The following is a 12,616-nucleotide window of genomic DNA, read 5'->3' as shown; positions in this document are numbered from 1 at the left end:
ACACTGTGCACCAGTCCTACAGGCTCCTCCCTGGCAGCTTCTCCCCACACTGTGCACCAGTCCTACATGCTCCTCCCCGGCAGATTCTCCCCGCACTGTGCACCAGTCCTACAGGATCGTCCCCGGCGGCTTCACCCCACACTGTGCACCAGTCCTACAGGCTCGTCCCTGGCAGCTTCTCCCCACACTGTGCACCAGTCCTACATGCTCCTCCCCGGCAGATTCTCCCCGCACTGTGCACCAGTCCTGCACGCTCCTCCCCGGCAGATTCTCCCCACACTGTGCACCAGTCCTACGGGCTCGTCCCTGGCAGCTTCTCCCCACACTGTGCACCAGTCCTACATGCTCCTCCCCGGCAGATTCTCCCCGCACTGTGCACCAGTCCTACATGCTCCTCCCCGGCAGCTTCTCCCCACACTGTGCACCAGTCCTACAGGCTCGTCCCCGGCAGCTTTACCCCACACTGTGCACCAGTCCTACAGGCTCGTCCCTGGCAGCTTTACCCCACACTGTGCACCAGTCCTACACGCTCCTCCCCGGCGGCTTCTCCCCGCACTGTGCACCAGTCCTACAGGCTCGTCCCTGGCAGCTTTACCCCACACTGTGCACCAGTCCTACAGGCTCGTCCCTGGCAGCTTTACCCCACACTGTGCACCAGTCCTGCATGTTCCTCTCCGGCGGCTTCTCCCCACACTGTGCACCAGTCCTACAGGCTCCTCCCCGGCAGCTTCTCCCCGCACTGTGCACCAGTCCTACAGGCTCGTCCCCGGCAGCTTCTCCCCACACTGTGCACCAGTCCTACAGGCTCCTCCCCGGCAGCTCTCCCCACACTGTGCACCAGTCCTGCAGGCTCCTCTCCGGCAGATTCTCCCCGCACTGTGCACCAGTCCTACATGCTCCTCCCCGGCAGATTCTCCCCGCACTGTGCACCAGTCCTACAGGCTCCTCTCCGGCGGCTTCTCCCCACACTGTGCACCAGTCCTACAGGCTCGTCCCTGGCAGCCTTACCCCACACTGTGCACCAGTTCTGCAGGCTCCTCCCCGGCAGATTGTCCCCGCACTGTGCACCAGTCCTACAGGCTCCTCCCCGGCGGCTTCACCCCACACTGTGCACCAGTCCTACAGGCTCCTCCCTGGCAGCTTCACCCCACACTGTGCACCAGTCCTACAGGCTCCTCCCCGGCGGCTTCACCCCACACTGTGCACCAGTCCTGCAGGCTCCTCCCTGGTCGCTTCTCCCCACACTGTGCACCAGTCCTACAGGCTCGTCCCTGGCAGCTTTACCCCGCACTGTGCACCAGGCCTACAGGCAGGTCCCCGAAGGCTTCTCCCCGCACTGTGCACCAGTCCTACAGGCTCCTCCCTGGCGGCTTCACCCTACACTGTGCACCAGTCCTACAGGCTCGTCCCCGACAGCTTCTCCCTGCACTGTGCACCAGTCCTGCAGGCTCCTCTCCGGCGGATTCTTCCCGCACTGTGCACCAGTCCTACAGGCTCGTCCCCGACGGCTTCTCCCCGCACTGTGCACCAGTCCTGCAGGCTCCTCCCCGGTGGCTTCTCCCCGCAGTGTGCACCAGTCCTACAGGCTCGTCCCCGGTGGCTTCTCCCTGCACTGTGCATCAGTCCTGCAGGCTCCTTCCCGGCGGCTTCTCCCCGCACTGTGCACCAGTCCTACAGGCTCGTCCCCGGCAGCTTCACCACACACTGTGCACCAGTCCTACAGGCAGGTCCGCGGCAGCTTCACCACACACTGTGCACCAGTCCTGCAGGCTCCTCCCCGGTGGCTTCTCCTCGCAGTGTGCACCAGTCCTACAGGCTCGTCCCCAGCAGCTTCTCCCCACACTGTGCACCAGTCCTGCACGCTCCTCCCCGGCGGCTTCTCCCCACACTGTGCACCAGTCCCAGAGGCTCGTCCCTGGCAGCTTCACCCCACACTGTGCACCAGTCCTACAGGCTCGTCCCTGGTGTTTTCTCCCCGCACTGTATACCAGTCCTACAGGCTCGTCCCTGGTGTTTTCTCCCCGCACTGTATACCAGTCCTTCTCCCCGCACTGTGCACCAGTCCTACAGGCTCGTCCCTGGTGGTTTCTCCCCGCACTGTATACCAGTCCTACAGGCTCGTCCCCGGCAGCTTCTCCCTGCTCTGTGCACCAGTCCTACAGGCTCCTCTCCGGCGGCTTCTCCCCACACTGTGCACCAGTCCTACAGGCTCGTCCCCGGCGGCTTCTCCCCACACTGTGCACAAGTCCTACAGGCTCGTCCCCGGCAGCTTTACCCCACACTGTGCACCAGTCCTGCACGCTCCTCCCCGACGGCTTCTATCCACACTGTGCACCAGTCCTACAGGCTCGTCCTCGGCAGCCTTACCCCACACTGTGCACCAGTCCTGCAGGCTTCTCCCCGGCGGCTTCTCCCCACACTGTGCACCAGTCCTACAGGCTCCTCCCTGGTCGCTTCTTCCCACACTGTGCACCAGTCCTACAGGCTCCTCCACGGCGGCTTCTCCCCGCACTGTGCACCAGTCCTGCAGGCTCCTCCCTGGCCGCTTCTCCCCACACTGTGCACCAGTCCTGCAGGCTCGTCCCTGGCAGCCTTACCCCACACTGTGCACCAGTCCTGCAGGCTCCTCCCCGGCAGATTCTCCCCGCACTGTGCACCAGTCCTACAGGCTCCTCCCCGGCGGCTTCATCCCACACTGTGCACCAGTCCTACAGGCTCCTCCCTGGCAGCTTCACCCCACACTATGCACCAGTCCTACAGGCTCCTCCCTGGTCGCTTCTCCCCACACTGTGCACCAGTGCTACAGGCTCGTCCCTGGCAGCTTCTCCCCACACTGTGCACCAGTCCTACAGGCTCCTCCCTGGCAGCTTCACCCCACACTGTGCACCAGTCCTACAGGCTCCTCCCTGGTCGCTTCTCCCCACACTGTGCACCAGTCCCACAGGCTCGTCCCCGGCAGATTCTCCCCACACTGTGCACCAGTCCTACAGGCTCCTCCCCGGCAGATTCTCCCCACACTGTGCACCAGTCCTACAGGCTCCTCCCTGGCAGCTTCTCCCCACACTGTGCACCAGTCCTACATGCTCCTCCCCGGCAGATTCTCCCCGCACTGTGCACCAGTCCTACAGGATCGTCCCTGGCGGCTTCACCCCACACTGTGCACCAGTCCTACAGGCTCGTCCCTGGCAGCTTCTCCCCACACTGTGCACCAGTCCTACATGCTCCTCCCCGGCAGATTCTCCCCGCACTGTGCACCAGTCCTGCACGCTCCTCCCCGGCAGATTCTCCCCACACTGTGCACCAGTCCTACGGGCTCGTCCCTGGCAGCTTCTCCCCACACTGTGCACCAGTCCTACATGCTCCTCCCCGGCAGATTCTCCCCGCACTGTGCACCAGTCCTACATGCTCCTCCCCGGCAGCTTCTCCCCACACTGTGCACCAGTCCTACAGGCTCGTCCCCGGCAGCTTTACCCCACACTGTGCACCAGTCCTACAGGCTCGTCCCTGGCAGCTTTACCCCACACTGTGCACCAGTCCTACACGCTCCTCCCCGGCGGCTTCTCCCCGCACTGTGCACCAGTCCTACAGGCTCGTCCCTGGCAGCTTTACCCCACACTGTGCACCAGTCCTACAGGCTCGTCCCTGGCAGCTTTACCCCACACTGTGCACCAGTCCTGCATGTTCCTCTCCGGCGGCTTCTCCCCACACTGTGCACCAGTCCTACAGGCTCCTCCCCGGCAGCTTCTCCCCGCACTGTGCACCAGTCCTACAGGCTCGTCCCCGGCAGCTTCTCCCCACACTGTGCACCAGTCCTACAGGCTCCTCCCCGGCAGCTCTCCCCACACTGTGCACCAGTCCTGCAGGCTCCTCTCCGGCAGATTCTCCCCGCACTGTGCACCAGTCCTACATGCTCCTCCCCGGCAGATTCTCCCCGCACTGTGCACCAGTCCTACAGGCTCCTCTCCGGCGGCTTCTCCCCACACTGTGCACCAGTCCTACAGGCTCGTCCCTGGCAGCCTTACCCCACACTGTGCACCAGTTCTGCAGGCTCCTCCCCGGCAGATTGTCCCCGCACTGTGCACCAGTCCTACAGGCTCCTCCCCGGCGGCTTCACCCCACACTGTGCACCAGTCCTACAGGCTCCTCCCTGGCAGCTTCACCCCACACTGTGCACCAGTCCTACAGGCTCCTCCCCGGCGGCTTCACCCCACACTGTGCACCAGTCCTGCAGGCTCCTCCCTGGTCGCTTCTCCCCACACTGTGCACCAGTCCTGCAGGCTCCTCCCTGGTCGCTTCTCCCCACACTGTGCACCAGTCCTACATGCTCCTCCCCGGCAGATTCTCCCCGCACTGTGCACCAGTCCTACAGGCTCCTCTCCGGCGGCTTCTCCCCACACTGTGCACCAGTCCTACAGGCTCGTCCCTGGCAGCTTCTCCCCACACTGTGCACCAGTCCTACAGGCTCCTCCCCGGCAGATTCTCCCCGCACTGTGCACCAGTCCTACAGGCTCGTCCCTGGCAGCTTCTCCCCGCACTGTGCACCAGTCCTACAGGCTCGTCCCTGGCAGCTTCTCCCCGCACTGTGCACCAGTCCTACAGGCTCGTCCCTGGTCGCTTCTCCCCACACTGTGCACCAGTCCTACAGGCTCCTCCCCGGCAGCTTTACCCCACACTGTGCACCAGTCCTACAGGCTCCTCCCCGGCAGCTTTACCCCACACTGTGCACCAGTCCTACAGGCTCGTCCCCGGCAGCTTTACCCCACATTGTGCACCAGTCCTACAGGCTCGTCCCCGGCAGCTTTACCCCACATTGTGCATCAGTCCTACAGGCTCCTCCCTGGCGGCTTCTCCCCGCACTGTGCACCAGTCCTACAGGCTCGTCCCTGGCAGCTTCTCCCCACACTGTTCACCAGTCCTACATGCTCCTCCCCGGCAGATTCTCCCCGCACTGTGCACCAGTCCTACAGGCTCCTCCCCGGCAGCTTCACCCGCCTGCTGACAGTGACTGACAGGTCTCTGTCTATACGCACACGTAGGAAGTCGCTTTTCAGTCACTGTCAGCGTGATGGGTGTACCCTCCGGGGACGAGCCTGTAGGACTGGTACACAGTGCGGCTCAGTCCCAAGCAGCTATTAAAGGATGTGTTTCTCTGAAATGCCGCAGCTTTACAGAGTCACACATCCCTGGCTGACATACCACAGCCGGTGTCTGATACAGGCTGTGCGTAGCTTGGGCTATGTGTATCAGCTGTCAGGCTCTCTGGGATTGTCTAGGCTTGGAATAAAAGTCTGCAGTCAGTATATGTGACCGCAGAATGGCAAATCATGACCGGGTGCAGAGCGCCTGCTGTCACCAGTCCGGTCAGGTGCGATCAGGCGGTCATGTGACCACACGTTTGCTATTTGTACACGCCGACTAGAGAAGTTTGGCGTCTTTCAATAGAAGAGAATTGAGAGAAGCCGTAAGAGTGTAGTGGTGACATGACCGCCTGCTCACATCAGCGATACTGGGGACATCATTACTGTACATGGGGGGAGGACTCGGGGGACATCATTACTGTACATGGGGAGGACTCGGGGGACATCATTACTGTACGTGGGGGGAGGACTCGGGGGACATCATTACTGTACATGGGGAGGACTCGGGGGACATCATTACTGTACATGGGGGGAGGACTCGGGGGACATCATTACTGTACATGGGGAGGACTCGGGGGACATTATTACTGTACATGGGGGGAGGACTCGGGGGATACTAGTACTGTACATGGGGCGAGGACTCCGGGGACATTAGTACTGTACATGGGGAGGACTCGGGGGACATTATTACTGTACATGGGGGGAGGACTCGGGGGACATTAGTACTGTACATGGGGAGGACTCGGGGGACATTATTACTGTACATGGGGGAGGACTCGGGGGACATTAGTACTGTACATGGGGAGGACTCGGGGGACATTATTACTGTACATGGGGGAGGACTCGGGGGACATTAGTACTGTACATGGGGAGGACTCGGGGGACATTATTACTGTACATGGGGGGAGGATTCGGGGGATACTAGTACTGTACATGGGGGGAGGACTCCGGGGACATTAGTACTGTACATGGGGAGGACTCGGGGGACATTATTACTGTACAAGGGGGAACTCGGGGGACATTAGTACTGTACAAGGGGGGGAGGGATCTGGGGACATTAGTACTGGACATGGGGGGACTCGGGGGACATTAGTACTGTACATGGGGGCGGATCGGGGGACATTATTACGGTACATGGGGGGGATCAGGGGGGACATTATTACTGTACATGGAGGGGAGGACTCAGGGGACATTATTACTGGACATGGGGGGACTCGGGAGACATTAGTACTGTACATGGGGGGATCGGGGGACATTATTACTGTGCATGGGGGTGATCGGGGGACATCATTACTGTACATGGGGGGAGGACTCGGGGGATACTAGTACTGTACATGGGGGGAGGACTCAGGGGACATTAGTACTGTACATGGGGAGGACTCGGGGGACATTATTACTGTACAAGGGGGAACTCGGGGGACATTAGTACTGTACATGGGGGGGAGGGATCTGGGGACATTAGTACTGGACATGGGGGGACTCGTGGGACATTAGTACTGTACATGAGGGCAGATCGGGGGACATTATTACGGTACATGGGGGGATCAGGGGGGACATTATTACTGTACATGGAGGGGAGGACTCGGGGGACATTATTACTGGACATGGGGGGACTCGGGAGACATTAGTACTGTACATGGGGGGATCGGGGGACATTATTACTGTACATGGGGGGAAGACTCAGGGGACATTATTACTGTGCATGGGGGTGATCGGGGGACATTATTACTGGACATGGGGGGGACTCGGGGGACATTAGAACTGTACATGGGGAGGACTCGGGGGACATTAGTACTGTACATGGGGAGGACTCGGGGGACATTAGTACTGTACATGGGAGGACTCTTGGGACATTAGTACTGCACATGGGGGGGATCGGGGGACATTAGTACTTTACATGGGGGGAGGACCCAGGGTACATTAGTACTGCACATGGTGGGAGGACTCGGGGGACATTATTACTGGACATGGGGGGGACTCGGGGGGCATTAGTACTGTACATGGGGGCTGATCGGGGGACATTATTACGGTACGTGGGGGGATCAGGGGGGACATTAGTACTGTACATGGGGGCTGATCGGGGGACATTATTACGGTACGTGGGGGGATCAGGGGGGACATTATTACTGTACATGGGGGGGAGGACTCGGGGAATATTATTACTGTACATGGGGGGACTCGGGGGACATTAGTACTGTACATGGGGTGGATCGGGGGACATTATTACTGTACATGGGGGGAGGACTCGGGGCACTTTATTACTGGACATGGGGGGACTCAGGGGACATTAGTACTGTACATGGGGAGGACTCGGGGACATTAGTACTGTACATGGGGAGGACTCGGGGGACATTAGTTCTGTACATGGGGAGGACTCGGGGACATTATTACTGGACATGGGGGGACTCAGGGGACATTATTACTGGACATGGGGGGACTCAGGGGACATTAGTACTGGACATGGGGGCACTCGGAGGACATTATTACTGGACATGGGGGGACTCAGGGGACATTAGTACTGTACATGGGGGGGCTCGGAGGACATTAGTACTGTACATGGGGGGGCTCGGAGGACATTATTACTGGACATGGGGGGGACTCAGGGGACATTAGTACTGTACATGGGGGGGCTCAGAGGACATTAGTACTGTACATGGGGGGGAGGACTCGGGGGGACATTATTAAATGTTAATATAAGTAGAACTCGGCATTCGAGAGGTATGCTACAAACATTACACTTCATTCATAATCCAATTAGTCCAATATGAATAAAGTGTGGTTCTTGTTGCACACCTCTTTGGTGCCGGGTTTTACTTATATTTTCATGGCTTGGATCCCAGCTCTGGAGCGCCGTATACTAATTATTAAATGGTAAGCAAACACTTTAGAAGCATTATTGTTTACAGGAGCACCAGTAGAGTAGCTACCAGGTGGCAATGGGTACGGTCACCTGGGGCCCCTCGCTCGGAGGCGGCCACCCAGAGCTACCGCCACTGCTAACTGTATCGCCATACGCAGCACACCGATATAGTTAAGCTCTGCGGTAATGCAGGACGACATGATCTTCCTGCACTACTGCTCTCCGTTTTGTAGATTGCATGTCACTTTAAGCCTGCAGTTTACAGAACACACCTCATAGTGTGTATAGGGAGCTGTGGGTGCAATATACTGTGTATAGGGGAGCTGTGGGTGCAAGTATTGGGGTATCAGCAGGATGAGGAGTTTGTGCAGGTTGGGAATAAATGAGGACGAGGCTGGAGATGTGAGAAGTCAGATGTGTCTGTGCTGTAATCTCTGCAGACGAGTCCTGGCTGGAGAAGTCGTCATGTCGGTCTGGGCCAGATGGAAAAGAGGGGAAAAGTCAACGATTTCATCAGAAAGAACATCAGCTGTAATCTTTTATATTCTGCAGCAATGGTATCTCCCACTATATGGGCACCATATGTCGGTCATATCAGTGTTGTTTTTAGATTTATTTTCAGTAATACCACGGTCATCTCCTGAGGTTCCCCTATGTCCACAATTAGGCTGCAGCAATATAGTTGTAATCAGGGTTACCTTGTCTGGGGCCCACTCAGATGTTTTGCCCCCCACCGAGCTAAACACCTAGTTACACCTCTGCTTTCACATCAAGGAGGGGGATGAGTGGAAGACCGCCTTCAATACCCCTGAGGGACATTATGAAAAACCTCGTATTGCCATTTGGATTGACAAATGCTCTCGCCGTCTTTCAACACTTTGTTATTGACATCTTTAGTCACCTGGCAGACAGGTTTGTTGTGATCTACCTGGATGACATTAATTTATTCACCTGACCTCGAATTACATAAGTCTCATGTCAGGCAGGTCCTTCAGATGCTCAAGGACAATAAATTATTTGTCAAACTGGAGAAATGCATGTTCTCGGTTCAGGAGATCCCTTTTCTATCATCCACCAGCTTTCACATTGATTCGGCAAAAGTCCGGGCGGTACTGGATTCGGATCATCCTGAGGACCTAAAAGCCTTACAAAGGTTCTTGGGTTTCGCCAACTGCTACCAAAAGTTCATCAAAGGTTTTTCAGTGGTGGCCAAACCTTTGACGGATATGACCAAAAAAGGGACGGACTTTTCCAACTGGTCCAGTCCATCCCAGGAGGCTTTTGATACCTTGAAAAAATGTTTTGCGCCTGCGGCGATCCTTTGACAGCCTGATGGCACTCAGCCATTTATTTATTGAAATTGATGCGTCTGAAGTGGAGGTGGGGGCTATGTTGTCGCAGGGTGCATCTCCTAGTAAATGGCGTCCGTGTGCATCGGCTGAGAAAAATTATGACAATGGTAACAGGGAACTCTTCTTTTGAAGAGTGGCGTCATTTTCTGGAAGGAACAGTACATCCAGTCATGGTAATCACGGATCATAAGAATCTATTGCATTTAGAATCTGGTAAGCGTCTGACATCTGGGCAGGCAAGGTGGTCTCTATTCTTCACCAGATTCAACTTTTTCATGACGTATAGGCCAGGGGATAAGAACATTAAGGCGGATGCCTTATCCTGTTGTTTTCCTGGTGGGGAGGAGATAATTGGGAACCGGTTCCTATACTACAGAAAGGGGTAATTCTTGCTTCTGTAAGTTCTGACCTTTAGAAAGAGGTTGTAGAGGCTCAGGGGGGACGCCTCGTCTGCCTGTCCATTAGGTAAACTGTTTGTACCTGTGAATCTCCATCTTAAGATTATAAGTGAACATCATGATTCGGTCTCAGCCAGACACCCTGGAAGTAAAGCCACCACAGATCTCCTTACCCAGCGTTTTTGGTGGTCTGGGGTGGATCAGGAGTTTCGGGAGTATGTAGCTGCCTGCAGTGTCTGTGCGTGTTCTAAGACCCCTCATAATCGTCCGTCTGGGTCTCTCCAACCATTGGCGATTCCCAGTAGACTCATTTCATTACTGATTTACCTGTATTTGCAGGTAATATAGTTATTTTGGTAGTGGTGGACAGGTTCAGCAAGATGTCTCATTTTATTGAGTCATACGCCTTACCCAACGCCAAGACATTGGCACAAATTTTCATCAAGGAAATTGTAGGAATCATAGAATCATAGAATGGTAGAGTTGGAGGTGACCTCCTGGGTCATCTGGTCCAACCCCCGGCTCAAAGCAGGATTCACTAAATCATCTCAGATGGATATCTGTCCAGATTAGATGGGATTCCTACTGATATTGTTTCTGACCGGGGGGGGCAAGTGTTATGAAGTTTTGGAAAGCGTTTTGCGCTTAGTTGGGGATCCACCTGTCGTTTTCCTCAGCCTTTCATCCACCGTCTAATGGGCAAACTAAACACGTTAACCAGAGTCTTGAGTATTATCTTAGGTGTTTTGTGTGTGAGAATCAGGCGGATGGCGTAACTTATTTACCTCAAGCATAATTTGCGGTAGACAACCATTGTCATGAGTCTACTGGTAAGTCCCCGTTCTTTGGAGCATACGGGTTTCATCCTCAGTTCAGCTCATTCAACAGGAATCGTTCTTCAGGAATACCTGAAGAGGACCGATTTTCATCATCTATTACGTCTGTCTGGCAAGGGGTTCTAATAATTTGAAGAAGACGGGGTCCAAATATAAGTGTGTGGCTGATTGGAGACGTGTGGTCGGTCCAGGCCTGTGTGTTGGTGATTTGGTGTGGTTGTCCTCAAGGAGTATTAAGTTGAAGGTTCCCTCTTGGAAACTGGGTCCCAGGTTCATCGGTCCTTATAAGATTGGGGCCGTAATTAATCCTGTAGCATTCAGCCTTGCTTTGCCACCCACTTTTAGGATTCGTAATGTTGTGACATGCAGAAGTAGTGCTGTTGCTTTAAAAGCATTCAGCAACTATTAGAAGCGACACAAGCACAGGAGACAGGAAGTGTTGTGCTCCAGAAGCATCCAGCAACTAGAGGGGTTAACACAGTCACAGGAGACAGGGAGTGTTTTAGCAGAGCCCCAGAGGGATTGTGGAGAAGTTGTTTACTGTCTGGCCAGAGCCGAAGAGAAAGGTGGTGTATGATCTGCATGTCACAGAAGGCAACTGAACAGGATTCAGGTCAGGAGGGAAGCTAAACACAGGTCAGATAGACTCCCTGAGCTAACAGTGTGGAGTATTATTGGGCAGAAAGATAAGGACTGGAAAGAATCATGTCATAGGGATCTTCTCCCTCATCAAACCCTCCCCCCCTCCATCTCAATGCAGGATAAAGAATGTTGTGTACTATTGAGTGTACTATTGAGTCCTTGTGAAGGAAAAGCCTGTGGTTGTGTATGCATTAAAACTGTGCTGTACTGTGCTACTGGATAGACTGTGTACTGCTGTGCTGCGAAGGAGATTGTACTGTTATTACTGGAGCCTGTTGCTCAAAGAGACATTTACATTGCACTGGCCGTGCCTCATTAAATGTTACTGTTCTACCGTTTCTGAGGACTCTTGTCAAATGTGTCAGCAATTGAATCTGTCCTGTGCCTGAGAGAAGCTGCAGCCTATGGTCGCCCCGAGTAATGGTTCCCCCAGGATTCCAACGAATTCATGTTACCAGTCTCACCCCATCTGAACTTAGGTGGCGTACGTGTAACAATGTGTTTCACCATTCGTTGCTCAAAAAGTACGTTGCATCCTCCGTACCATCACTGCTGCCTCCATCTCCAGTCATGGTTGATGGGAATTTGGAGTTTCAGATTGCTAAGATCGTTGATTCTTGCTTGGTTCGTTGGTCTTATCAGTATCTGGTACACTGGAAGGGTTACGGTCCTGAGGAGAGGATGTGGGTACCATCATCTGATGTCCATACGGCCAGGTTGGTAGGGTCCTTTCATATGGCACATCCTGATAAACCCGGTCCTGAGGTTCCGGAGGTCCCTCTTAAAAGGAAGGGTACTGTCATGGGTTTACCGCAACATAGTGGAGCCAGGAGACTGCAGCGTCTGAGTTCACGTACTCCTGCATTGAGTAGAAGCACTTCTCCCTCTTATTAAATGGTGCTAGTTTCTTTCAGCAGTGCAGGAGTTAATCTGTTCAGCTTTGAGTCTCTGTAGCTTCCTTCTTGGAAGTTCTCAGCTGATCAGCATCAGCCACTCCCCTCTCCTATATAGTCTCTGCTCTGGCTATCTGGATTGCCAGTGTTAAGTCTTGTACAGCCTGGTGAGGAGGTGGAGGTGGAGGTGGAGGTGGAGGTGGAGGTGGAGGTGGAGGTGGAGGTGGAGGTGGAGGTGGAGGTGTTTAAGGAGAGTTGTCCTGTGACTGTCACATAGACTTACAGCTCCATGTGGCCTACAGGATGGGGAGTGATGGCCGTGAGATGACGGCTCTACCGGAGGGCTGATATATGTTATCGGGTTCGCCGGAGATTCAGGGCGTTGGGCAGGACGTGTGGGGTACGTGCATTGCCCCAAACCTCCACCCTAGCGTGGATTTCTTAGAAATCCCCCCCAAAAAAGTGAAATTTTGTGCCTCAAAGAATTTTGTGCCCAT

The 12,616-nt window shown here is 55.2% G+C and overlaps 1 protein-coding gene across 1 annotated transcript; it reads left to right on the top strand.

Moving 5' to 3' along the window:
• Positions 1 to 8,993: 8,993 nt before the first annotated feature.
• Positions 8,994 to 9,323, top strand: LOC141232151 (uncharacterized). The gene has a single exon (XM_073667782.1). The coding sequence runs from the start codon at positions 8,994 to 8,996 to the stop codon at positions 9,321 to 9,323; it is 330 nt and encodes a 109-aa protein (XP_073523883.1).
• The last annotated feature ends 3,293 nt before the right edge of the window (positions 9,324 to 12,616 follow it).

Source organism: Phyllobates terribilis, unplaced genomic scaffold (genome assembly GCF_046119375.1).
Source record: "Phyllobates terribilis strain yellow unplaced genomic scaffold, ASM4611937v1 Scaffold_1__5_contigs__length_1240528914, whole genome shotgun sequence".
Classification (NCBI taxonomy): Eukaryota; Metazoa; Chordata; class Amphibia; order Anura; family Dendrobatidae; genus Phyllobates; species Phyllobates terribilis.
The sequence above is the reverse complement of the archived record's forward strand: the minus strand, read 5'-3'. Positions and strand labels throughout refer to the sequence as shown.

Bases quoted from the DNA above. Each gene is read 5' to 3' on its own strand.
- LOC141232151 (XM_073667782.1), top strand. From the start codon at position 8,994: ATGCTCAAGGACAATAAATTATTTGTCAAACTGGAGAAATGCATGTTC.